The sequence below is a fragment of the Gossypium hirsutum genome, chromosome A03, assembly GCF_007990345.1.
Source record: "Gossypium hirsutum isolate 1008001.06 chromosome A03, Gossypium_hirsutum_v2.1, whole genome shotgun sequence".
In the NCBI taxonomy this organism is placed as follows: domain Eukaryota; kingdom Viridiplantae; phylum Streptophyta; class Magnoliopsida; order Malvales; family Malvaceae; genus Gossypium; species Gossypium hirsutum.
Window position 1 is genome coordinate 110939927 of NC_053426.1, and position 25928 is coordinate 110965854.

At 33.8% G+C, this 25928-nt stretch overlaps 7 protein-coding genes across 10 annotated transcripts; 3 read left to right on the forward strand and 4 right to left on the reverse strand.

The window, feature by feature from the left end:
- Positions 1-699: 699 nt before the first annotated feature.
- On the reverse strand, positions 700-1823 carry LOC107934989 (transcription factor MYB73). The gene has a single exon (XM_016867513.2). It carries the CDS (start codon positions 1706-1708, stop codon positions 998-1000), a length of 711 nt encoding a protein of 236 aa, XP_016723002.1. The 5' UTR covers positions 1709-1823; the 3' UTR covers positions 700-997.
- A 7489-nt stretch (positions 1824-9312) lies between these two features.
- Positions 9313-10704, forward strand: LOC107935025 (PRKR-interacting protein 1). The gene is made up of 2 exons (XM_016867555.2): positions 9313-9674; positions 10164-10704. Exons 1-2 carry the CDS (start codon positions 9432-9434, stop codon positions 10437-10439), a joined length of 519 nt encoding a protein of 172 aa, XP_016723044.1. The 5' UTR covers positions 9313-9431; the 3' UTR covers positions 10440-10704.
- Positions 10705-12379: 1675 nt separating this feature from the next.
- LOC107935024 (reticulon-like protein B11) lies at positions 12380-13719 on the forward strand. 2 transcript variants are annotated; one of them, XM_016867554.2, is made up of 5 exons: positions 12388-12616; positions 12807-12987; positions 13129-13270; positions 13351-13420; positions 13514-13719. In XM_016867554.2, exons 1-5 carry the CDS (start codon positions 12556-12558, stop codon positions 13684-13686), a joined length of 627 nt encoding a protein of 208 aa, XP_016723043.1. In that variant the 5' UTR covers positions 12388-12555; the 3' UTR covers positions 13687-13719. The 2 variants fall into 2 exon arrangements, with proteins under 2 accessions (XP_016723040.1, XP_016723043.1); XM_016867551.2 differs by having other exon boundaries at positions 12380-12616; positions 13351-13686.
- On the reverse strand, positions 13137-16087 carry LOC107935023 (protein TIC 21, chloroplastic). 2 transcript variants are annotated; one of them, XM_041102188.1, is made up of 5 exons: positions 15662-16087; positions 15024-15281; positions 14294-14497; positions 13920-14048; positions 13137-13699 (listed from the first exon to the last, which is right to left on the reverse strand). In XM_041102188.1, exons 1-4 carry the CDS (start codon positions 15956-15958, stop codon positions 13935-13937), a joined length of 873 nt encoding a protein of 290 aa, XP_040958122.1. In that variant the 5' UTR covers positions 15959-16087; the 3' UTR covers positions 13137-13699; positions 13920-13934. The 2 variants fall into 2 exon arrangements, with proteins under 2 accessions (XP_040958122.1, XP_016723039.2); XM_016867550.2 differs by lacking the exon at positions 13137-13699 and having other exon boundaries at positions 13778-14048.
- A 741-nt stretch (positions 16088-16828) lies between these two features.
- Positions 16829-20700, reverse strand: LOC107935032 (sodium/proton antiporter 1). Its single transcript, XM_016867565.2, has 10 exons — positions 20255-20700; positions 19469-19645; positions 19234-19362; positions 18699-18875; positions 18420-18526; positions 18188-18308; positions 18038-18099; positions 17626-17928; positions 17153-17447; positions 16829-17067 (listed from the first exon to the last, which is right to left on the reverse strand). Exons 1-10 carry the CDS (start codon positions 20483-20485, stop codon positions 16948-16950), a joined length of 1722 nt encoding a protein of 573 aa, XP_016723054.1. The 5' UTR covers positions 20486-20700; the 3' UTR covers positions 16829-16947.
- A 683-nt stretch (positions 20701-21383) lies between these two features.
- On the forward strand, positions 21384-22341 carry LOC107934997 (stress enhanced protein 1, chloroplastic). Its single transcript, XM_016867526.2, has 4 exons — positions 21384-21563; positions 21644-21748; positions 21830-22014; positions 22105-22341. Exons 1-4 carry the CDS (start codon positions 21518-21520, stop codon positions 22210-22212), a joined length of 444 nt encoding a protein of 147 aa, XP_016723015.2. The 5' UTR covers positions 21384-21517; the 3' UTR covers positions 22213-22341.
- Positions 22342-22400: 59 nt separating this feature from the next.
- On the reverse strand, positions 22401-24086 carry LOC107934996 (putative ribosome biogenesis protein slx9-like). 2 transcript variants are annotated; one of them, XM_016867525.2, is made up of 5 exons: positions 23941-24086; positions 23771-23829; positions 23616-23665; positions 22887-23017; positions 22401-22792 (listed from the first exon to the last, which is right to left on the reverse strand). In XM_016867525.2, exons 1-5 carry the CDS (start codon positions 23958-23960, stop codon positions 22588-22590), a joined length of 465 nt encoding a protein of 154 aa, XP_016723014.1. In that variant the 5' UTR covers positions 23961-24086; the 3' UTR covers positions 22401-22587. The 2 variants fall into 2 exon arrangements, with proteins under 2 accessions (XP_016723014.1, XP_016723013.1); XM_016867524.2 differs by having other exon boundaries at positions 22887-23020.
- Between the last annotated feature and the right edge of the window lie 1842 nt (positions 24087-25928).

The following is a 25928-nucleotide window of genomic DNA, read 5'->3' on the forward strand; positions in this document are numbered from 1 at the left end:
CTCTGTCGCCATCACTTAACACCAATCTTAAAACTCCTTAACACTCTATCAAGTAAATACTCATTGATACTCTATCAAGTAAAACCTAAAGATCATTCACACCTCTCTCCGCCGCCAACACTTATCACCAATACTAAAACTCTTAACACTCTATCAAGTAAAACCTAAATACTCCTTGATACTCTATCAAGTAAAACCTAAAGATCACTCACACCTCCCCCTGTCGCCAACACTTAAAACCAATCCTTAAATTCCTTAATAACAATAAGACAACCATCACCTACACCAACTTTACAAAATCAAATCACTACTTTTCATATGAAGTCAATAACATGACACTTCAAGAAACCTTTTATCTCATCAATAGGGGCATCCAAAACAATCCTTCTCTCTGTATAGTTTACACCTCTTCCATCCTCTCCCCTTGCTGGTTGTAAATATCAACAATATATATATCATACCATATAGAAATTCCATCAAAGATTGACTATGAAATGCTTCATGGAGAAAAGAAAAAAAAAAGGAAATTCAAATACCGTAATTACCTAAACGATAGTAAAATCCAAGACGAAATAATTAAGTAGGCAGTAGGTCAAGATTTCACTACAGTTTTATATGACCATATGCATGCAGCCAACCATAAGTCAATTGTTTTCCAACATATCCCAACCAAAAACCCAACTGTCCTATATCCAATAATTACCAAAGAAAACATATATATTAGCTGTCAAAATATAGAATTACACTAAAAACAAACCAAAAACAAACAGAGAAAATTAAAATAAAACCCAAGTTTTTAATCAACAAAATTTTGTATAATTAATACGACAAAACTGATCTAAATTCTCTTTTTTTTGTTTGTTTATCGTCTGTGACTGTACATTCCCTCAAAAATTATTGTACTGTTGAATACCAAGGAATTTGGGTTTGATTCTGTAGTTGTTTTTTCTTTAATTTGATGTTTTAATGGTTTTCCTAATTTAAAATTAATCACTCGTTAACCCCAGCATTGGTTATGAAAACCAAACTCCGCCATGCAATTTCTCACTTCTTTCCTAATCATCTCCTGCATTGCGGCCAATAGTTCCGTACCCAACGACGCCGTTTTCGTCCCGTTATCGTGCTTTTCCGCTACTGAGCCCGACTCTTTATCCGTACACGAGTTATCGTTGTTCAACTCGACCAACTCGTCGCTCCAAGAACGTCCGAGCGTAAGCGCGGTCGAAACGCGAGAGTGCGGTGTCGATTCGGCTACGCTCAATCCCAAATCGCTGACGTCGGAGCCGGAAGGACTTCCCGGGTTGCTGATACTTCCGGATCTCGGAAACTTGCTGGACCGTCTCTCCGATTCCTGAACCGAATCGCCATCTTCAGCCGATCGTCTTCGTTTCAACGTCGAGTTCCAATGGTTCTTAACCGCGTTGTCCGTACGACCGTTAAGGAGTCTCGCTATGGTGGCCCACTTGTTGCCGAACTTAGCGTGGGCTTTGATGATGAGATCATCTTCCTCCGCCGTGAAAGGACGGTGCGCGACTTCAGGAGACAACTGGTTGCACCACCGCAGCCTGCATGATTTCCCCGATCGGCCGGGGATTGACCTCGATATCAACGACCAGTTTCTCGGACCATGGAGCTGAACCAGCTTACGCAATGACTCATCCTCCTCGGGTCCCCAAGGTCCCTTCACACGATCAATATCTTGATCCATGGCTTTGTTACTAACAGTTTCAAAATATAAACAGAGATCTCAGTTTGTTTATCAATGGCGGTGAAGGAAAAAAAATATCGAAGAAGCTCTCGAATTGCATTCGTGAGAGGCAAAAGAGGAACAAGAAGGGTTTATAAAGGGCGATGCGTTAGGTTAACTGATAGAGCCGGTTAACAAATACAGGTAATAAGCGTTAAGGTGAACCGGTATTAACCGGTAACCGGTTGAATACACATACAGCTGGATAGCCTTCAAGGTAGCCACGTAAGCCAATTGAAATTTGAATAATCCCCAATATGTCCTTGTGGGGTTAGTTTAGTAATTTCAACACGGTAGTTTCCTGATTTGACTCGTACAGTTATGGAAGTTACTGAAATGGAAAGAATGAAGGAGTGAGAAAATCGCGAGAAATTGAGGAGAAATTTTGGAAGAGGATAAGTTTGACTCAGCCAGGCTGGAAACCATTACGTGGGACTTTAATTTTTTATTTTGATTTTTTTAATTCACAAATTAAATTTTGTCGTTTTGTTATGTTTTTGGGTGCTGTGCAAAAGCAAAAAATATTGCTGATGTGGACAAAAACAGCCAAAGTTAGCCTGGGAAAATTGATTGACAGCTTTCTAAAATTCCAGCCTGTAAACCTGCCATCGGAGAAGACAGCAACGGCATTCAAGCCACCGACACGAGGGGTTCATCACCGACCCTCCTTACCTAAATCACCAAATTTTATCCCAACAGTTCGATGCTCGTAATATTAAAATTTTATAGATTTAATTCTTTTATTTTTACCTTTTAGTCCTAATTTAATAAATTTTATTAAATTTTATTATTTCTAAAATCTTATATGGTATTATTATGTAATACTATATCAACTAATTATTATCACATAATACTAAAAATAATTACGATATTGTAGTTAATTGATATAATGGTTAAGTAAGGATTAAAATTTCAATATTAAAAAATATATATTAAAAAATCTCACACTTTTCAATAATCTATTAATATATATTAATTTGGTATAATTTAATCTCTTATTTTTATAATAAAAAATAATCCTTTTATTTTTTTATTAAATACTTCTGTCAAATTGCTGACATCAAATTAAAAAAAAAACTTTTCAGCACATACAAACAAATTATATCAACATTTTAAGACTAAGCATAATGGAGGATCAATATCGTAATTTAACCTTTTTATTTAGGGTAAACTATTTTATTCACCTAGCTTTAAAAATTTTCAATTTAGGCAACAGCGATTGTATTCCTTAGTGCTTACATAGTCTATTAATTTAGTTCTAATTTTTAATAACTCAATAAATTTAACCCTTCACATTTATAAATTCTATCAATTTAATCATTGAGATATAATCAATTGCTTGAGCTCGTTTGATTTGGCTTGATTACTAGATACCCATTCTTGAGCTTGAGCTCAAATTAAGTTTTGGGTATACAAATTTTTTGTTAATCTAACTTACTAAATAATGTTGCATAAGGTTGCATAATGTTGAATTCAGCCTAACTTAGATTGAGTTGAATTTTTGTCTGCTCTTTTATCTTTGTTAGACTTTTTTTTCTTTGCTAATGCGGTGATGTTTTATGTTTTTCATTCAATTTATGAATTTATTGTTCTGGCCGAAAATAATAATAATAATAATAATAATAATAATGAAAATTTTCAAAGATGATATAATGATAACAATAGAAAACCTTACCCAAATCAAAATATTTCTAATTACAAGTTGATACAACCGAAATAATGCAAGAACTAACATCTCGGGGTCTACATACCTATGTAACTTTACATTTTGATTTTGGGAATTAGGACAGACATGGAGGCACAGCTGGCTGGGAGGAAATGTGATGGGATTATGGTTGAGGGTAAAATAACTTTGAGGATTAAATTGATAGAATTCGTAAACATGAATGAATAAATTTATAAATTATTCAAAATTAGGATCAATTTAATAGAATATGTAAGTATTAAGAACTAAATATGTTATTATATCAATTAAAAAAATATCACATTATTATTTTCATTACCAATTTAACAATGGGTGACCAAAACAATAACGACTGCTTGAATTAAAAAATTTTAAAGTTGGATAACCAAAATAAAGACTCGAGCATAACTGGGTTACCCTTTTATTTATATTTTTTAAAAGATTAAAAATATTTTTATTCATTTCTTAAATTACTCTAAAACTCCTTTAAACCTTAGAGTAATTAAATTGTAAGATATTATATGCTCGAATTCACTATTTTGATAATAACATTTGTCAATCCAATTAGAACACAATTGACTAAAGAATTATATTTTTTTGTTAGATAAATAAGATGGTTTAAATTTTGTTTTTCTTTAATTTTTTTCAAAAAATAAAATATTATTTATGATAAATAAGTATAATTAATTTATTCATGAGGCTTTTTTTTTGTCAACTTTATTCAAAAACCTCGAATAAAATTTCTAAACTCTCATAGAGTTCTTTCAAAAGGAATACAAATTTTTTTCCATAGTTATCACGAAAACTCTTACTAAAGCCCATCTGCGACTATATCTTATCGTCCTCAAAGAAAAGTTTTTATTGATTGGCATGTATAAATCAGGATTACAAAGACCTTTTAAATAGGCTCAACATTAAAGGATAAAACAACTAAAATAATCCGAAAGTAATCAGAACCGTGAATAATTAGGTATGTTTATAGGAGTCAAATTTGTACAAACAAGGTTGAAAATTTTATGTAATGTAAACCTCACGTAATTAAACTCTCCTAAGACTTTTAAACTCTCTTAGACTTTACCTAAAAAAAACCAATTCATTGATGTTCATCACTTTAACAAATGAAAATTGATTTGTTGAATTTAAGTTATCTTCTTAAAAATTAATACCATGTTTGGAATTTGTACAATCCAATTTGAAAACTTCTAAACTAACCCTAAATCTTGAATATTGTTGATAGATACGGATTAAAATGAATTGTAAATAAACATGGTAGTAATTGCTTTCAATTTTGTTATATTGCAAGTAATAATATAGTTGTGTGCAAGTGAAAGAAACCATAAATAATAACATAAAAACAAATCATGAGAATGGGTTAGACGTGTTCATGAGTCGGGTAATTCGCTCGATTCAGTTCGTTTTGAGTTAAATTTGGGTTTATTTTTTAAAAATTTGGGTCAATTAGCTCGATTTTTATTTTTTGTTTTGCTTGGTAGCGATGCTAGCCTCCGAGCTGGTTATCGCCTGCTTTTTTCCTCTCTCATCAACCATTTATTTCTTTCTTTTTCTCATTCACTACATATATTTTCTCTCTTTTCAGTTTGCAGATTTATTTTATAGGTATATTTGTTGTCTTCACAAGTTGTGATGGACAGATGACGGTGCTTATCATTCACTCGATTCTTGTCATTTGTTTTGGGTTTAACTTGGGTTTAATTTTTTTAACTTTGGCTCAATCTGATTTGGCTCAATTCACTATTCAAAAAAATCTATGTTGATAATAGAGTTATAAATGTCTCCAAAGCTACGATACTCATATTCAATTTAAAGAAAAAAGTTACCTTAAAAGAAAAAGCAAAAAATAAATTAAAACTTAAAATAAAAGAGAGCAACTCAAAAGCTTTTGCAAAATCTGTAAAAACATCAAAACTAAAATTTATATAATATTCATTTAACAGTTAAATTAATGATTTTAGTGACGGAATGACCTAATTGATATAATCTCGATAGTTTACAGATGTAATTAAAATGATTTGAAGTTCAAGTGTAGCCAAAGGGTGGCAGGTTTAATAAACCTTTTAGTCCCTTTTAAACAAAATTTTAAACTTTAACTCTCAAACTTCTAAAATTCTGTTTCCCCCCTTTCTAAATAATGAGTTGTTGGCTTCGACCCTAGAACGAGGATAGTTAACATTCTGACTCAAAGGAAACAAAAAGGGTAAACGAGCGTCTCTTTTTTCCCTATAGAATTCAATTGTCGGTAAAAGTGTATCGTCGCTAAAAACATTGTACTGTCACTACAAAAAACAAAATCGGGGAGAAAATAAAATGCGGGTGAGGAATATGAAAATAAAAAAAGAAATGATGAAATTGAAAAGCACCACTACTACCAACAAGTAGAGATATTAAAAAACAATATCTTATATTGAACAATTAACAGTCATAATCAAACATCTAGATTCTCAAAGACAACATAATCAAGATAGAGAATAATCGAGGATGTTTCCTATGCCAACTTACAATGTTTTTTTAATTAATTAAATGATGATATTGCTTTTCTCCATAGCCACTGCACATGTGACTCCATTTTACGCCACATGTATATGAGAATTACACTGACACATCCCACCATAATTAGCCTATATATAAACCTTTACATCACTTGTCTAAAATCTTAATATATATATACAGAGTAAATTATTAAAATAGTCATTTTTATTTCTTTCATGTTACATTTTAGTTATTTATATTTTCGTGTTGTAATATTTTAGCCACTGAGTGTTAATTGTTGTTAACAGTGTAATGATAAGTTGACGTGACATATTAAATCATCATTTTAAACGAAAATTTTAAGTTAAATTATACAATTGGTCCTTATATCTTTTTCATTTTGAGCATTTTTTTTTCTTTTACGTTAAAAGAGATGGAGAAGAGAAGAAAATAGATGAAGAAGCAGAAGAGAATGAAAAATAAAGAAAAAAAAAAGGTTAAAAGAACATAAAAGAAAAACATGCTCAAAATGAAAAAAATATTGGGACCAATTGTATGATTTAGCCAAATGTTTTTTTTTTTGAAATGATGATTTAACGGGCCACGTTAGTTTACTGTTACACCGTTAACAACAATTAACGGCTCAGTGAGTAAAATGTTACAACACGCTAATGTATGTGACTAAAACATTACATTTCAAACATAAATGACTAAAATATAACTTGAAGGAAACAAAAGTGACTATTTTGATAGTTTACTCTACATATATAATCAAGGACAAAATTAGGGTTGGAATTTTGGATACCTAGAAATTTGTTTTGAGTAAAAAATAATAAAAAATTTTGAGTTTAAAGTATAATTTTGTCATTATACTAATTTGTAATTTTTTTAAAAATAAATGGATTAATAGACAATTCTTCATGAGGGGGAGAAGACCACTACCAACCTCTCAGTCCGACGCTGTTGGTTATGGTTTTACATGGAGGGCAGCCACAAACTATAAAAGAATTAATCTCTGTGAATTGTTAAATAGACATATAAAGATTATTTATATTTTCAGTTTCTAAGAGATTTATAAGCATTATTTATATTTAGATATATATTTCGATTCGTTTGCAACTTAATTTTCTGTTGGTTCGATTTGATAATGTGATCTTAGAATCGGATTGTTTACCAGTAACTAATGCATTTCTTCTCCCGTCTATTGAGTTGCCTTATTATATGCTTACCTTCCAGAATGGGATTTTGGTTCTGTAAGTGCTACAATTCATGAACTCTTGTCTATTATAAATCTTAATTAGGATGGTGAACTTGCTGGCTCGAGTTTTAAAAATTCTCTCTTTGCTCTTCGATTGATACCGTTTTATTTTTTAAAATTTTTATTTGAAAACATATTTATTAAAAAACGAAAATATATGAATTGTTATAATAAGGAATAAACATTTTTATATTTTAAATCTGTTGGATTTTGGTTTATGATAAAGAATATGGGAGAAATAAATAAGAATAGAAAGGATATTTAGCACACGTGATGAAGAAGGATCCAGGATGCTTCCTATTATGGTTAGTTGAGTATATAATATATGCTTTGTAAGATTGGTTGAATAATTAAATTAAAACGGTCCATATATAAATTAAAATTGCTTTTCCTAGGTACTGCACATGTTATTTATATTAATTAAACTCAAAAGGGAACGTTCATCGATATGCTTGAGGATTCAGCTTTGTTTATTTTATTAATGTGGCTGTGGCCAAGTATAGTGGGGATTATGAAAATTTTCATAATTTATGGGATTACAATTTCATTTCATTTTATTTGATTATAAAAAATAATAAAAACTAAATGATTCAAATTTAATGACTTGAATTTAATATGATCTGATATGAAATTTTTTTGAATGGCAAATCTTAATAACCAAAACCTGAAATAATTCAAGCTTGAATAACTCAATACTTTTACAATCAAACTAAGTCACATAAGAACAGAACAAAATTCATGGACAGTGTATACAAAAAAAAAAAAAAAGAATTGGAGTCCCACAAATTCATAATTTTACATGGTAGAACTCGAATTTAAATATTCAAATCTTAACATTTACTAACGATACCGATGTTTCATTGGCATGCCTTGTTTAATTTTTTTTTTAAATCTAATTCAATTGTGAAAGTATCTGAAAGTTTCTAAATTGATGCAATATTTATAACTACCTATAACTCATTCTAACTTTTAAATGAGAGGATAAACCCGTTTCAGCATGCTCGAATCTATGTCCTACTACACTAACAACAATGCTATTGTCAACCGAGCTAAGACTCAATCGGCCATGCCTTGTTTAGTATCTAAAATAGTAAAAAATAAATATTTTCTTTTACAATTTAAATTGAAAAATAAATAAATAAACAAAAGAAATTCTTCTAGTATCTAAAACTAGATAATATTGGGGAGAATTGATGGAAAAACATGTACTTAATGGAGGTAGGATTTTTTTTCCTCTTATATTGCTGTATTTTATTATACAAAATTTATTACATGCAAATCACATTGAATAGATTGCTATTAATTCTAATTCTTTAATGCATCACGGGGATGAGAAATCTAGGATGGGTGTATGGGGTAAATCTATTGGTTTGGGTTAGTTTATCTCTTACCTATGTCGGCTTTTGCTTAATGAAATTTTGTTTACTTTAAAAAAAAAACAAGAATAGAGGGACTAAATTGAAAACATTGGCATAGTATATACTATAAAAGGACCAACTGCATGAGACATCCTCAAATTATGACCCTCGTTCTAAATTGGTTCCAAATTTCAAAATATTCTAATTGCATCCCTAAACTATTGTGTTATATCTGCCAAATCTTTCCATTATTGCATCTACTAATTTAGTCATGAAATGGCACGTAAAATTTCATATGACATAATTTAAAATGAAAATTTTAAAGAAAAGTAAAGTATTGTGGCATAACTCTTAAAATTTAAAACTAAGAAAATAAAACCGAAAAGAAAGAGAGAATGGATGATAGTTTCTATAAAAGCTTCGAGGACTTCAAAATTAAATTTTTTACAACAACTAGTTTTTACAATCTTTATTTTTTTCTTTAAAGTTTTCATTTTAAATTATGCCACATAAGACCCGACATCTCATTTAATAGCTAAATTAATTATCTTATTAACGGAAGGACCTTATTAATATATCGATAGTTTAGGGATGTAATTAGAATGTTTTAGAGTTTTCGGATTTATTTGAAATGAGGGTCATAGTTTGGGGATGTTTGGTGCAATTAACTCTAATTTTCTAAACCTTAAAATTTTTATGGGCTATTTATGTTTTCAGTCTATACAATCCATCAAATAGCCCAAAATAATTAAAGGTCTATTTTAAGCCCAGCCCACATATTATTATTAGTATTAGAACAAAAACTCGTATCGCTGTCGTAAATCAAACAAAGACGAGGAAATCTCAATTCGGCGAAGAAATCCCAAATTCCCAAAATAATTAGGGTTTTTCCACGTAATGTCGACGGGAAGGCCAAAGGACGGCGACACTCAGTTGGCGGTAGTGGAGCCGAAATCGGGGCTTCCACCGCGACCTCCGTCGACTACATCGACGGCGATTGTGGAGTACGAGAAGCCAGCATTCAAGGAGGAGGAAGAGGATTTAGAGGTGAAGCTCCGCCGCATTATAGAGAATGTACCCGTCCGTGTTAGCAATACATCCGGAAGTTCTGCCGGTTCCGGCTCCGGTGATTTCCACCAGGTTTTTTTTTGTTAACCTAGCTCTCTATTCTCTATTGAGTTTTTATTTGTGGCTTCAGTACGAAATCTTAATTGTTGCTTGCTCTGCTAGTAGATTGGCTGATCAAATTGATATTTCATGTGCGATTTGAGAGATTGTTAATCGTTTTGTTTTAGTTATCTTTAGGGTTTATGATTGTATGAAAAAGGGCAGAAAAGAAATTTCAACTTTAGAACTGTTGATTTGGCTTAAAAATTAATCGTCCAAGGCAGTAAACAGTGCTCTGAAAGTACCAGACCGGAGCTTCGTTCTAGGTTTATAGTGGAATCTTATCTTTGTTTCTTTTAGATTCTTGCAGCATATGATCATGTGCCATAAAGTATATGCATTTTCCTTAGTGGTACTAAGTGTATGTTGTAAAATTTTGATTGCTTATAATTGTTTGGATAATTTTGGTCTGTTAGATGACTTACGAGATTTGCTTATAGAGTGTTCTGTCTGTTGCCTCAGTATCGACAAATGAGACGCAAAGAGCAAGACAGGCTTGCGAGAATGGATGTTGACTACCAGAAAAGGAAGGAAATAGCCGAGTTTAACATGAGAAGGGAAGAAAGATTAAAAGCTGCTGAGGAACGGACGGCTAAGAAACGCCTAAAACGCCAAAAGAAGAAGCAAAGGAAAAAGGAAAAGAAGATGAAATTAAGTGCTGAGGGAGGAGAGAACAAGAAGGAAGAGTCTTCAGATGATGAAGCTGACTCTGAACATGACGAAGCAACAGTAGAATGAGCAAATTTTTACTTTAATATCTATTCTCCGACCTTGGTCCTGTGAACTTGGCTCCAACTTGAAGGAACCAGATCTTGTGTTGTTATTTATACCGAGTTGGAGTGTTGAACTCGGTCTTCCTTGTGTGCACATTTGTGAGAAGCAAAGCAATGAGGCATGAGATAAATGTAACTTCAAAAGAAATGGTTCCGAAATATTAATTTAATTTTGTAACAAAAGTTTTGCTTATTCTGATTTATGCCATGTGATGCCTGTTACTTTCAAAGTTATGTTGGTTCAAGAAGATGTATATTTTACTAACCATTTGAATTACTGTTCTAGACCATGAGAAACAATGAAAACTAGGAAGATTTCTGTTTCAAAATAAAGGGTTGCTTAGATAGTACTAGTTTAATGGTGACAATAGTTTGGTTTGATCTTTGGCTACTCTTGAATCTACCCTGGTTGACTAGGAGGCATATAAGTTATTGTGGGACAAATCATGGAATGGGTGGTTGATGACTTATTTGGTGGCACCAATGCTACCCTGGCACCGGCCATTAGCTACTGGTTTCATTTTTGTTTTGTTATCTCTTGTTCACATGAATTGTCTCTATTTCTGGTGGGATTAGTTGAGAAGCTATTGTGATTCACAGTAAAAGTATTATAGAGGCCCTTATTCTAGTAGTCAAATTGCATTTTGTCCCTTACATTTAAAAAATGGATAAATTAGTCGTTAGATCAAAGAGTAAATTGATTTTTTTGTTAAAAAATTCATCCATTCCTATTGTTAAAATTTGATCTTTGTATATCAGCATGAGGTATACATGACATGTCATGTATAATTGTTTGGTTTTTTCGTTAATCATCCCAAATTTTAACAATAGAAATGAATAAATTTTTTTAACAGAGGAGATCAATTTGATATTTATTCATTTTTTGAGTAAAAAAAGTAAAATATAATTTGACATCTAATTCAGGGGCCTCCATAATCATTTTACTTATGATTGATCTACATCTTAACGGAACTTGTAATAAGCTCGATTCTCACAAAAAAATTTTGGGTGAAGTGGTATGGTACATTAAGGGTAAGATGATTGAAAAGTAAAAGACAATCAATGATCTCCCTACAATTAGTTTTAATGATCACACGATGCTAGCCTTTTCATTCTTGCAAATGAACAAGCCTCTTTGACTGCCATGGCTTCAACTGATTTGATTGATCCAACAACTTTCCAGAGGCTCAATCCAACAATAAGTCTCCCTGTTCAATTTCGGCAAACGGCGAATCCTCCCCAAGGAAGCATCACAATTTATCTTTATAGCATTCGGAGGGGGGCATTGCCACATAGTAAGGTCGTGCGCATGAGGTATGACGAAGACTCAAACATCGCTTCCGTAAAACTCACATAAGCGTGAGAAGTTGCAAGCCATGCTGTGATCGAATCGCCCTTCATGCTATTGAAGACGAACTCATTCCTAGCTTTCTAGACATGCCAGCACAAGCCTGACATGACCTATGTTGCTCCTGTAAATGAGTAGTAGTAGACCTGTTTAATGACACGGAACGGAAGAAACCAAACCAAACCATTTTTAGTAGTTTGATGACTACGTGCTCTACATGACCGAGCGGTCAAACCATTGTATTAGTGCTCTGCCTGATTTAAATCTTGATGTTGAATATTATGACGGCGGCAAGCCATGGTTGAACAAATAATAAGCCAGCAATTTTGATTCATCTACTTAGAACTGAAAAATATTTGAATAAAGGACTACATGAATTCAAAACGAGTTTAATTTTGAATGATCTTAACAAGTAATTTAAAATGACTTCGAACTTGAGATAATCTCTAATAAATAAATCCGAATAATTTAAAGGCGAAATAATTTAGAATCAAAATTAACGAAAATGTTGTACACAAATTAACATGGTTCAAAATTGACTCCGCCCTGCTAATTAAATACCATTTAATTAGCACATGTTGTGCTGTTCAGTGTTCACTTTCTTTCCGTTTCATAGTTGGTGCCATTTCTGTTTCCGTTTGGTAATTCCATTTTCTCCCTCCTTTTCCTTCCTCTCCGTAAAAAAAAAAATCAATAGCAGAAGAAAACGAGAACAGCCATCGCCCCTCCCCCCATGGCGGATTCCAACCCTACTCCTCGCATATCGGTTCATCAAGCTCTTGGAGGTGGCACAGGTCTCTCTCCCCCCCCCCTTCTCTTCTTCTCTTTTAACACCTCTATGTATATTCATACATGTATGTAGCAGTGTTTTCATTTGATTTCGGATAAATCAATTTCACTTCCATTACCGATCCCACCATTATTTCCACGAATATATGTTATGGGGTTGGCATGATTTGATTGTTTATACACTGTTGTTGGTAGTTGCCGATGTGCTGCTGTGGAGAGAATGGTGTAGCGGTGTTGTGATGCTCACCTTGTCAACCATGGTGTGGTACCTTTTTGAAAGAGCTGGTTATAATTTCTTGTCTTTCATGGCCAACGTATTGTCGCTCCTTGTCGCTATTCTCTTCTTCTGGGCCAAATCTGCTTCTCTTCTCAACAGGTTTCCCCCAGTTTTATTACTATCTTGCTTTAACTCGAATACAAGCGCCAGATACATATACGAGTATAATTAGTTTTTTTTATATATATTTTTCATGTATTTAGAGAATCTTCGTATATCATGTCCTCGTATCTAATGCAGGTCTTTACCATCCCTTCCTAATTTAGAGATTTCTGAGAACACAGTTGTGATTATTACTGATGAGTTACACCAATGGATCAACCATACATTATCCATTGCACATAACATTGCAATTGCAAGAGATTTGAAGTTTTTTCTTAAGGTCCAAAGTCTTTTGCCTTTCTATTCGTAAATGTTTTTGTTGATCCTTTGACATAATACTTTTCACATGCCTTCGGACAGGTTGCCGTCAGCTTGTGGTTAGTTTCGTACATAGGTAGTCTCTTCGAATTCCTCACTCTGGTCTATATCGGTGAGCTTTACAAGACCCTGTTTGTTTCAATAATGGCGAGGATTCATTTTACTTCTTCCGCGTATGCTGATTTTGGTAGAGAAGTTTCTGTAGGAGTTATTCTTAGTCTATCAGTTCCGGTGGTATACGATACATACCAGCACTTCATCGACGAGAAGCTTTATGTGACACGCAGATTCATTCAAACACAATATAGGAAAATCGATGAAATGGTATTGAGGAAGCTTCCTTTGCCCTCAAACGGTGGATACCCCCTACATTCTTGATTTAAGCCTTGACCTGCAGGTTTGTTTTATACATTTGTGGTTATAATTTATAATTTACCTGTTCATTGGGTTTTAGACAGATTTACTAATGTTGGAGGAAACCCTGTTTATATTTTATCAGAAACTCAGTAATTCAGTGTTGTATTAATACATGTATTTATTAAAAAAATGCTAAGGGTGGCTTGTAAAACAGTTATCAGCAGTAAAATCACGTTCAACTATTCTACATTTACCATGAAAGGCAGAATTTATGCAAGCTTGGGAATTGGAATACTCTCTGTATTAGGCAATGTCACCGAGCGTAACAGTTCCAGCGAGAACACCAGCCCCAGAAAGTGCGAAAGGATAGTGTTTGCCGATGCCTGCACGAGCAAAGAGATATGTAAGGGTAAGGCCATGCAATAACCAAGGTTATTGCAGTTGCACCACCATGAATATCAATATATGACTGCAATGTGACGTATATAAAGACACCTCTAAATTTAAAACAAATTGCTAGCAGGTGACCTCAGGCAGCTTTCCAAATCTCGATATTACAAGCATGGACCTCATTCAGCTAAATGCTATATAGATATTCCATTATGAGGCCCGAATTAGATGTAAGTACCTGCACCAAGAATACATCCAAGGCAAGAACTGGACTAGAGCCGGGAGCAATTCCTTGGTAATAAGGAGTTGTGGAGGAGGTAAGTGCCTTCGCGACTAGTAAACCGACTGTTGCTTGCATGCCAAGAATAGCAGCACCCATTCCCAAAAGATTCAGAATGATACCATTTTTCAAGCTTTTCACAACATTGGCACGAGGAGGAGCCTGAAACTCAAGGGGAATTTTTTTAGTAGCGGATGTTGAATGAGGTGATGAGTCAAAAGATCAAATAAGCCCTGAATTTGGGTACATGCCTAATCATAAAAATCCCTCAAACCCAAAAAGAATTCTACACATAATAGGTGACTTAATCTAGACTGAGCTCAAATCAATCACAAAGTCTATAATTCTAATTCGAGGAAGAAAATAAGGCGACAGAAACAAGGAAAAAGAGCTTCCCAACGATATAAGAATGTCACCCTTTTCTTCCAAATAAGTTGATGAACTTTCCAAGTGCAGATTGCACTCAACCATATCAAGCATGGTATTCGTTTAAAATGATTAACTTAAAAGTATCTATAGGTAACTCAACTATTAATAATAACACAAGTATTATTTAAATGTCTCATCTCTCAGTACTCCCGAATTTAAAATGATCTGTCTAAGTGAATGCTATAATCCAATTTGTTTCGGTTTATTGTTTGACAGTCATCCTAAATAATGTAATTAACACAAGTTCAATTCACAATACCTTTGAAGGATCATTAACAGTCCTTTTGAGTTTCTCGGAAAGTCGAATATAACCAAATGACCAAAAAACCGATATGAATGCAGCTACAATTCCACCGAAAGTAGCATAAAACATAGCAGGTGATGTAGTTTTCCCAGTAACCACAACTGAAAATGAAAGTATCACAGCCGCAACCACCGAGCAAACTAGCTGCCCCCAAAACCCTAAATTCCCCAATCGTTTAAAGTATCTTGACGTGGTCTCTAACCTCTTGGCTACCTGCACCATTTCAGTTCAAAATCTTCAAAACAAACAGGATTTAGAACAAAAACAAAAACCCTTCATTTACAGTCCATTAAACCCTAAACCCCACTAAACAATCCAAAATTAACTCACAGCATTGTATTAGGGTTTAGGGTTTGTAGCTTTTCTCTGGGTTTTGATGTTACTGATTATAAGAACAATGTGGATTACAGGTTGAATTTCTTTTGTTTTTTTCAAGATTTATCAGAACAGTTTGACCAAGTTAAAACAAAGAGCAGAAACCCAATTCAATAAAGTTGAAACCTGAGCACTAAATAAGCCAAAACCAATAAAATTCTTGAATCAGTTAAAATGGGGGAAATCTAATATTAAGAGAAGGGAAGTGAGGGGAGTACCTGAGCGAGCTTTGCCTTGTCAGAATCATCATTAGGGGAGGTAGAACCAGGTGAAACTGAGGAAGAAGAAGGAGAAGAGACTCTGCTCAACAAAAGCTTAGATCTTTCAACACTGAGAGGGTTCCAGGAAGCGAACGGGGAGATTAGTGGCTTCGGTTTCCGAGTTTCAAGTGAAGCGATAAAATTTGGAGAAGAAAAAGTTATCGCTGGTCGGCGTCGGTGAGTTGGAAGGAGGGGACCCACCGCCACCAAACAAATGCCGGAGCGAGTTGCCGGCGGTACCAATAACGTTTGCATGATGACTGGATGATGTGCAGGGGCCGCTTGCGCACGGTGACGGTTGTGAAGTGGCAGCAATTCGGGCTTGCCCAATTGATTTGTAATTTCATTTGTTTTATACCGAGTTCATGGATGTAAAATCGAATCATTCTGCTGATTTTTTATTTTCTTTTTGCCATTTAGATTAAAATTTCTTTCTAATATTTAAGGTTTTATTATCCATAAATATTGTACTATGTATTAATTTAATTTTTAATAATACATTTGTGGTAGTTTTGGTAAAAGAAAAAACTGATACTTTATAATTTCTATCCATTTTTATCATTAAAAACTAATTATTGTCCATCAATACGAGATATACTTGCATGCCATTGATTATTGTCTAATCACTCTAGTTATTTAATTAGTCATGCCAATTTTTAATTTTTAATAATAAAAATTAATTTATCTTTTTCTAAATAAAAGAAGCAAAATACAATCTAAATCCGAATATAATGATCTCTATAATACTTTTACCAATCGTATTTTTAAACTGCATAGCAAAGTTAAATAATTGAGGATAATTATGACTCAAACATCTTGGTGAGCTAATTGTTTAATGGATAGGCCAGTGTTTCCATTTGTATGTTTTTCCAGCAACGAATGCCCACTGAAATAGCTTGAAGCTAAAGTTTGGATCCTTAAAAGGGTAAACTGTTGAAACTGCAGTCAATGCACCTGCCCTGCTTGAGTACAACAGGGTTCTATAGAGAGAAAAATGCTCTTAACCGCACTCAAATTCACGACCTCAAGCTCGGCATAGCCATTGATACACATTCACTCTTCACATGCACGTCACTATGACTTAATTCATGGTCTGTACATAATGTTTGTGGACAATACATGAGATTTCATAACTATTTGAACCTTTTATTCCCTGAAAATTTCGTGAATTGTAAGCAAAGGAAGATCATGTCTTCACTAAACTTATCCAAATGGAATGAAAAATAGTTGTATATCATCGTAATTTACGAACCGGAAAGGAAAGGAACTTGAGCTAAACTTGAGGGTAAGGAAATGTGAAGGTTATTAATCGCTAAATAAGCAGCAATACCGGCAGCGTAACCGGCAAAAGCAAAACCACTCACCTGCAAGAAAACAAATCTTTTACTAAAAGTTGATCCCTTTTTTTTTTTCTTTGAAAAAAGGAATGTAACCGAGAGCAAGAATTACCTTTTGGAAATACCAAAAGAAGTCGACTTTTTCCATTCCCATGTATGCAACTCCGGCCGCAGACCCGATAACTAGCATGGATCCACCAGTACCGGCACAATATGCAACAAGTTGCCAGAACTCGGAGTCCTGGGGAAATGAAGTGAGATCATACATTCCCATTGTTGCTGCGACAATTGGGACATTGTCGATAATTGCTGACACAACTCCTATGGCACTTGCAATCAGTTCAATGCTAGGGATATGAGCATCAAGGTAATTTGCTAACTCCCGAAGAAGACCTGCTGATTCTAGGCTGCAGAAAGTACAACTCAGAAATATCAAATAGAGAAAGATCGAATATAAAACTTAATTATATAAATGAGGTAACGATAAATATAAGCAATGAAGCTTCGATTTGAAGTTGTTGAATGTCGAACAAGACAAAAATTAATGCTCTCAAACAGACAGTGATACTGTTATCTTGTATTTACCAGCTCACGGACAAAAGGATTCCGAGGAAGAAAAGAGCTCCTTGAGTATCGATCCTTGATAAAGCTTGTGGAACTTTCAGTTTTTGCCTTTCGGATTCACCGTAATGAATAGCATCAGTCAGAATCCAAAGAACTCCAAGTCCAAACAACATGCCCATAAAAGGAGGCAAACCAGTTAAAGCCTTGAACACTGGAACAAAAACCAAAGCACCAATACCAACACAGAAAACAAGTTGCCCTCTCGGAGCCATTTGTTGAGATGCCAAAATATTGGGAGAATCTTGTCCTTTCCCATTTACTTCACTGAACGAGGAAAGAAAACATGCATCATTTCAACAGTATTTCGTGAAGTTTAAGGTAACCTCTTAAAACTGAACTTTCCCAACATGTCTTGCCCATGCAAGGAACATACCTAGTCAATGACATAAGCGCCAACGGAACAGTTAGAGAAACAAGTGAAGGAATTATCAAACCCTGTTTGCAACGAAATCAAAGTTAATTAACTCCACCTAAAGTCAGTAAAAACAAAAAATTGGTGAACCCGTGAGAATTATGAAAGCACCTTCATAGTCTGCAATGTGGATATTTGACCATGTATCCAGAGCATGGTAGTAGTAACATCACCAATAGGAGTCCAAGCACCACCAGCATTTGCTGCTATCACAACAACAGCTCCTAGAAGCCTATTGCAATATATATTCATATAAATGGTTTTAAGAAATTGAACCGTGTTACTAATGGTTCTCAATGTACTATCCTAATATACCAAGAGTTGACTCGATTGTGTAACGTACTTGCGGTATTCCGATGGAGGTACTAGTTTCCTCAACAAAGAAACCATGACTATTGTAGATGTCAGATTGTCAAGGATGGAACTAAGAAAAAACGTCACGAAACCAACCTGAAATTTTCAAGGTGCAGGTGAGACAGCTAACACAAAATTTCATCTAAGATTTCACACTTCCAAAATTTCTTCATAAGACTAAATATGATTGAACCTTCAATAAGATGCATATGCAAACAATCAATGATAAGATAGTCAATATGACCGTTTTGAGGAGAAATCAACTCACCACCCAAATCAGAGTTTGCGGCTTTCGAGTGGTTATGTTGTCAGTAACCAACTTAAATCCTTGATGGGCATCAACTATCTCAACAATGGTCATTGCACCAAGCAAGAAAAACACTATTTCACTGACTTCTGCAGATGCATGTGTCAATTCTGAAACAGCTATATCACTTGAAGGAGCCTAAAAACGAAAATAAAACATGACAGCCCCAGCATTATCAAACAAGTAAAGATAGATAAAGTTGGAAAATAAGTAAGAAAACAATAGAAAAATGTCTGATGAATCGGCATATGTAGAATACCGTAGAATGCCATAAATTAAGAGAGATAGTCATAGTCATCATTTGCATAATCCTTTTATAGAATAACAAGACAAATGAACACATAATTTAGCTCTCCCAAAACCCTAAAAGGTAGAAACCCAGCACGGTGCTTGAATGAAGTATCTAATACGCAACAGCCTTTTGTGTTTTCATCCTAATTTACAAGAATGTTAATAGAAAGTAGCTCATAAACACAACTAGAAGTATCGGTCTTACCCCAATGCTTCGTACTACCCATAAACTCACAGCCATCAACAATCCTACACCACTTTTATTAAAGGCTAGAGACTCCTCAAAGATAATGCCAGCATATCCTATTCCAAAAAGCAATGCCATAGCAATATCCTGCATTATGAAGTCAATAAAATCAAGAAAGGGACTTCAGTGCATAATCCAATAATACGAAAAACATCACCCAAAGACAGGATTACACAAGAAACTAAAGATAAACCTGGTGGTCAGTAACCCATGTTAGGTTAATTGCCAGAGTCCCCGTTAAAGCAGCTGTGAAAACCGCAATAGTTTTCAATAAATCAGTCTTTGGCTGGTAAGCAGCTTCAAACTCCAGCGAGCTAGTTTCATCAACCGAACATAAGGGATCACATGTTCCAGATTCTGAGGACAGCCCCTGTTGAAAGTTTACACGAACAATCAAAATACAAATACAAATACAAGTACATGTCCAAGCAATCACAAATTGTAGAAATCTATTACAGCACAAACGGGCTAAGAACTGGAGCAAAGTATGGAATCAAACAATTACAGCACAAACAGGCTAAGAAGTAAAACAATCCAGATTAGAACTAACTGACTGACTAAAACCCACACATAGGAGACCCACGCGTATGATTGCACATAGTGCTTCTAAAACATAGGTACTGAAGACACGGGGCCTCCGCCTTTGCCAACTGTGCCAAGGCCTCGTTGGCAAATCAATCTTATTTCTAAACATCCGCAGAAGGTAATTTATAATAGTAATCGCTTGAAAACTACATCAAATGCTACGAGCTCCTCGTTTACTGTCTTAATTCAAACTTAAACATACACTACCAAGATAAAATCTTAAACTCTATGAACTAAAAGAACAGGCTAATAGGTACCCTTAACAAAACATGACAAAACAAACAAAATCAAAGCAAAAAGGATCTCACCCAAATCCATAAATTAAGAAAACAAGAAAATGGGTACTCAAAAAACGAATTTTTATTAAAGAAATAGGGATAGAAAAAACAAAAACCTTAATCTGCTCTTCATTGTTGGGTTGAACTTGTCGTTGACTTGGAGAAGAAGAGCCCCTGGCCTTATCCTCAGCTCTAGCAAGAACTCCATTGCTAAGCAACCTTGGGGCTCTGCTTCTATAAAGGGAAGTCCCAAAGCTAGGCAAAGAGTAGACAGAAGGCGCGTGCAAAGATCGGTTCTTGAAACGACATGAGGGTGAAAAATGAGTCCCAATTGATAAGGCGGCCATTAAAAGCCCGGATTTTTTTAAAAGGAAAGTTGTTGGAGGTTGAAAGAGAGTGCCTTTCACTCACTCTTACAAGGAACAAGTCATCTGGGACGATGGTAATATGGGCACTGCTATTGCCTCTTGCAAGGTCTCAGTCTCACGTGAGTGTGGAAGCAGTTGTGATGAGAGTGCAAATTGCAAAAGAGTAGAACTTTTTTTTCTGCTTGGAATTTTGTAAAGAAATCCAAAAAGGTTAATTCCACTAAACATCACCAAACTATTGCTCATATTCTAAATTGGTCCCTACACTTCAAAACTTTCGGATTGTTTCCTTAAAGTATTTGTATTGTATCTATCATGTCTTTTCGGCAATTTAGCCAACAATTTAGACTTTATACGCTAGTTTGGATTAAATTGTAAGAATGTGTGTATTTAGCATGTTAAAAAAAAACAATATTGTTAAAATTTAAGAGATTATTTTCTCAATACATCGTATCCAAGTCATTCTTGCATATATTAAGTACACAAGTGAAATCAGCCTAATTCATGGTACTAGCACCTCATGATAACATACATGGACTAGTTTCTAATGGTAAAAATGGATGAAATTTTTAACATAATAACTAATTTACTCTTTGATCTAATATATAAGGATTAATTTACCTATTTTTTGAGTAGAGGGACCATAATACAATTCAAATCCTATTATAGAGTCCTCCATAATACTTTTATCCCAAATCCGCTTATTTTAAAGATACTCTAAAATTTAACACTTAAACTACCAGTAGTATTCAATTAAACTGCTTTTAAGTTTATGAACCAATTTAAAATCTGATTCGTAGTCTGAGGACTTTTGATAAATTAACCCTTACATAAAATTTTAGAAAGTAATATTTATTAAGATATAAAGACAGGACACGTGGTTTGCTTCCATGTCTCAAATATGTCTGGTCCTCTTCCAACTAGCGTAATGTCCAGAAAAGATTAGATTAGAAAGGCCGGCCGCCAATCTCCTCAAAACAACAAAAATCAAATTCAGAGCTTCCTCCAAACATGGTCTTAGCTCAAGTCTCAGCTTCCCTTTCTCTTACCGTTCATGGTACTGTCTCTCAAATTCTTCGTCTCTTTCATATTTTTGCTTTATTTTAATAACCCATCTCATTACAATTTTCTTTGCAGATGTCTCCCCTATCATCTCTCCAAAAACAACCCACAAACTTTCTCGTGTACCCATTTCCAGTTTTTCAGGAACTGGTTCCATTTTTGCCACTGGTTCCCCTTTCTGTAAGCGAATTCTGTTCTGCTATGTTATACCCTTTTTTTCCTTTCATTACAAATGAACCATTTTATGTTTTTTTTTTGTAGTGATAAGGGAATCATTTAACCAAAGGAAACCTGTATGTAAAGCAACAACATTTACCATTACATGTGAGCAAAGCACCAAGGGGGGTAGCACCAACAGTTTGGATGTATGGCTTGGCAGGCTTGCTATGGTTGGTTTTGCAGTAGCCATTACTGTTGAAATATCCACTGGCAAAGGACTCTTGGAGGTACCCACTACCCCCATTGTGCCCATTTTTTGTTTCTGGTTTATTTTTTTTATGTTTAAAACATGTTATTTTCAATTTGGTCCTTTGCAGAATTTTGGCCTTACAACACCTTTGCCTACAGTGGCCTTAGCAGTGACTGCGTTGGTTGGTGTTTTGACAGCTATTTTCATCTTTCAATCAGCCTCTAAAAGTTCTTAAGATTTATATGTTTAATGCTGTGTTCTTTTTTTGGTTCACTGAATGTTCTTCAATTGTCTTTGTCATCAATAGGATAAGCTTAACATTGTATAAGAAATTCAACTTTTGAATGAATGCCTTTCATTTTCAGCACTGTTTCAGCCACAAACATAATGATAGAATATAGATACGAAGTTGCAATGAAATGGTTTTCACCAAAATTTTCATTTTGCATTTCGATATTTCGGTCGATAAAGAGACAAGATGACATTGTTAACAAAAAAGGGGAATGGTGAACTACACATTATACCTCATGAAGGGTTCAATTGGCTTAAAAAGCTTTCAATGAGGAGAAGATATACGAACAAAATGCTAACTTTCGGAAAGTCAATGTACTTAGATATCCATGGATTGTTGACTGGACAAAGCCTTTGACTTTTTACTCTTTTTCTTCCTCCCACCATTCTGGTTCTTCTTTTTCTTCGGTTTCTCGTCTAAAGCAGGTTGTGTGTTCTGTAAGTGTTGATGAATGGCAGCTAGTGGATCGGCTTGGAAAGCAGGATGCTCGAGAACTGCACTCAATTGATTTCCCTCTTTCAATCTGATACGAATTCATTCACTAAAATCAGTTAATTATTACGAGAGATAACCGAACATTATAACAAAAGACAGAATCACAAAACCAACGGACGCACATTAATTGCTGCCTAGATTTGCAGTTGAGCTTGAAATCATTGGCTCTAGGAGCTTTCAACTCTGGGAGAAACTCCGAGAGAGCAGAGAGGTCATATGCTTTCAGTTTCTTCTGTCGACTTCGAAGCTTCTTCTTCTGATCATAAACAAGCTCATTAGCAAACACGCTAAACCGCTGAACATAGAGAATAGATCTTCGTATTATTTGACCAACCAAACCCCACCCCAAATCCACATTTAGCAGTTGCTCCAACAGACATACAGCGGTACCGTACAAAGCTCGTTAGAATTCCGAAATATTCTTTATCTAGTCTTCCATTGTCTAATTTTCAAGAACTTACAATAACAAAGGATTCATTATTCTACTACTGATTATCAAAACCAACTGTTAGTAATCTTACATCCCAATCATTCATACTATCATCTATATGGTCAGATTCTATTTCCGAATGCTAATGAAGTCGATAATCACGGGTATCAGTAAAGAAACCAGCCATATCAGATAAGTTATATATCCGAAATCCCAAACTACATATAACATAATTGACATAAATAGACACAGATATAGGCAAAAATGGAAAAATCATGGCATCAAAAGACTTTGCCATAAAATTCCAGCATTGAACCCTAAACCCAAAATAAGAATACATATATATTTGCATATCACTCGATAATGGTAACATAAATCATTAAATTTAAAGTGTTTTTCAAGTAAAGAAGATTCTTATCACCTTTGTAATGTCCTTCTTGGCAGTCAATGAAGCAACAGTATCTCTAACCTCTGCATATATATATATATATATAAAACAAATAGTTGTTGAAACTTTAAAACATCACAGAAAAATTTAACTAAAAGCTAATTTCTGAGTTTGAACTTTGAACTCACTGGCATAGAACTGGACCTTCTTATCGAACTTTTTATCTGCTTTAGAAGAAGAATCTGGTCTGCCAAAAAAATTACACGAAATTCATAAAAAAATTGCAGAATCCCAAGTTTCTAACATTAATCAAGAAAGTAAATTTACACTGAAAAAAAAATCAAAACAAAACACCCACTGGGAGCTTGGTTTCCCCATTTTTGAATAAATTCAGAGGTTTTAACTTTGAAGGAACGAACCCAAGTTAGGGTTTTTAGGATTTTGATTATTGAAGCACAACCTGAACTAGAGAAGTAACTCAAAACGAAAAACGCTCAGCCTGCAACGAAACCCATTTATTTTAGCTTTGTTTATAGGGTTCAGGCCTTCTTTACATGCCCAGGAAAAATTAGGGTTTTTACTGTTATGGGCCATTAATCTGCACAAAACTTTGATTGGGCAAAATGTGTGGGCTTTGACTTTCTTTTCCCTTGATTTTTAATTTAAAAAGTGTTCACTAATATTTATTTTGATAATTGTTTTATTTCAATATATATAAATATTAATATATTTATATATTTTTTTATTTTATTTTTAAACTGTAAAATAAGTTGAGGTCAAAAAACTTAAAAGCTCAAATTCAATTTAACGTGGGATGAGTTGTTCGATTGATGAACTCGACTAATAAACATTTCTAATCTCGAGTTAATGTGCTTCTTGTTATCGATTCAATGTTATTTTTATTTTCATCAAAACTAATCATACCAATCATTAAAAAAAAAAAAACTTAGACTAAAAATCTTTATTTTTGTACTGTTGTGGGTCAATAAGGATTTTGACATATTAACTAATTGAGAAATAGTTGGCAATGAACTACTAACAGACTGTGAAACTGACTTAAATGATGTTTCTGCAAATTTATTACAGTAAAGACAGCAAAGGACACATCAATCATAAGTGAAAAAAGAAAAAATGAAAATTCTTCTGGAAATTTAACCAAGCAGAATGGAGTTTTCTACACTTCTTCACCATGTTCCAAGGAGAAGTTCATTCAATAGCCTTTTTACTGCATTTGTTACCATCCATAACTAAAACGAGCATAGTTAGGTTACTGGCATGGCCCGTACACCCATCCGGTTCTTACATTGTTTGTGTTATGTCACACCCCCATTATGAACAAATCTTTTAAACTAGAAGTTAAAAAGAGTGGAGTTGCGTATTGAGTATTAACTCGATTAATGTGTTTATTATTATAATGTAGGAGGACATGAATTTGAGTATGTTGAAGCACATTGTCCTCCTATTTATAGGTTGAAAAAAGATTATGAGTAGTTCTAGACACTGTACTCAAAAAGAGTAAATATGATCAGAACAAATAATGACATTGTTAAAAAACGAATGTTTAAAGAGTGGAGTTACTCTAACCAAATCAAGTTGTATTTTTATTTAATCTATAATTGATTTTTATTTTTATGAGGTAAAAATAATTTTAAGATATTATATAAAAGATTAATTTTAGAAATTCTATGAAAGAGTTAGGTAAAAATATCATGAGGGCCGTTGTATTAGAATTCAAATTACATTTTAGCTCGTTTATTCAAAAAAGGGGCAAATTAATCTCTATATGTTAGATTAAAGAATAACCTGATCATTCTATTAAAAATTTCATTCATTTTTACTATTAAAAATTGGTTCTTGTATAAGCGTTACTGTCTGGTTATTCTATCAGTCACACCAGTTTTTAAAAGTACAAATAGAAGAAATTTTTAACAAAAAAGACCAATTTGTTATTTGATCTAACGTACAGAGACTAATTTATTTATTTTTAGTAGAGAGAACAAAATACAATTTGACTCCTAATACAGTAGCCTTTATAGTACTTTTATTGTAAGAGTTATTAATTTTTTTATTACTTAGCAAAATTAATACTTTTAAAAATATTTACTAAAAAAAAAAATTTATAAAATAATATCCAAAACTCATACATTTTTTAAAATAAAGTCCAAAAATCCAAAAAAAAACCTAAGAACCAAATCGAATAATCATAAAGAATATAAAAACTTTAAAAAACAAATCAGATGGAACCGAACTCACCTCTAACTTTCAACCCAATACCAATTTTGTTCTTCTTTTAATATTTTGATTAGATTATTGGTCTCAATCTTTGTCTTCCCATACTGTCAATAA

Coding starts and splice junctions, on each gene's coding strand:
- LOC107934989 (XM_016867513.2), bottom strand. CDS start 1,708: ATGGATCAAGATATTGATCGTGTGAAGGGACCTTGGGGACCCGAGGAG.
- LOC107935032 (XM_016867565.2), bottom strand. CDS start 20,485: ATGGCCGCCTTATCAATTGGGACTCATTTTTCACCCTCATGTCGTTTC. Junction 18,876..19,233: donor GGGTAGTACGAAGCATTGGG/GTAAGACCGATA, acceptor TTTCGTTTTTAG/GCTCCTTCAAGTGATATAGC. Junction 18,309..18,419: donor CCTCCATCGGAATACCGCAA/GTACGTTACACA, acceptor ATATTGCAATAG/GCTTCTAGGAGCTGTTGTTG.
- LOC107934996 (XM_016867524.2), bottom strand. CDS start 23,960: ATGGGGAAACCAAGCTCCCA. Junction 23,666..23,770: donor GAAGGTCCAGTTCTATGCCA/GTGAGTTCAAAG, acceptor ATATATATGCAG/AGGTTAGAGATACTGTTGCT. Junction 22,793..22,886: donor AAATCTAGGCAGCAATTAAT/GTGCGTCCGTTG, acceptor AATTCGTATCAG/ATTGAAAGAGGGAAATCAAT.
- LOC107935024 (XM_016867551.2), top strand. CDS start 12,556: ATGGCGGATTCCAACCCTACTCCTCGCATATCGGTTCATCAAGCTCTT. Junction 12,617..12,806: donor AGCTCTTGGAGGTGGCACAG/GTCTCTCTCCCC, acceptor TGTTGTTGGTAG/TTGCCGATGTGCTGCTGTGG. Junction 13,271..13,350: donor ATTTGAAGTTTTTTCTTAAG/GTCCAAAGTCTT, acceptor GCCTTCGGACAG/GTTGCCGTCAGCTTGTGGTT.
- LOC107935025 (XM_016867555.2), top strand. CDS start 9,432: ATGTCGACGGGAAGGCCAAAGGACGGCGACACTCAGTTGGCGGTAGTG. Junction 9,675..10,163: donor GCTCCGGTGATTTCCACCAG/GTTTTTTTTTGT, acceptor CTGTTGCCTCAG/TATCGACAAATGAGACGCAA.
- LOC107935023 (XM_041102188.1), bottom strand. CDS start 15,958: ATGCAAACGTTATTGGTACCGCCGGCAACTCGCTCCGGCATTTGTTTG. Junction 15,282..15,661: donor ACAAGGCAAAGCTCGCTCAG/GTACTCCCCTCA, acceptor GAAATGGTGCAG/GTAGCCAAGAGGTTAGAGAC. Junction 14,049..14,293: donor TGGATGTATTCTTGGTGCAG/GTACTTACATCT, acceptor TTGCTCGTGCAG/GCATCGGCAAACACTATCCT.
- LOC107934997 (XM_016867526.2), top strand. CDS start 21,518: ATGGTCTTAGCTCAAGTCTCAGCTTCCCTTTCTCTTACCGTTCATG. Junction 21,749..21,829: donor TGCCACTGGTTCCCCTTTCT/GTAAGCGAATTC, acceptor TTTTTTTTGTAG/TGATAAGGGAATCATTTAAC. Junction 22,015..22,104: donor CTGGCAAAGGACTCTTGGAG/GTACCCACTACC, acceptor GGTCCTTTGCAG/AATTTTGGCCTTACAACACC.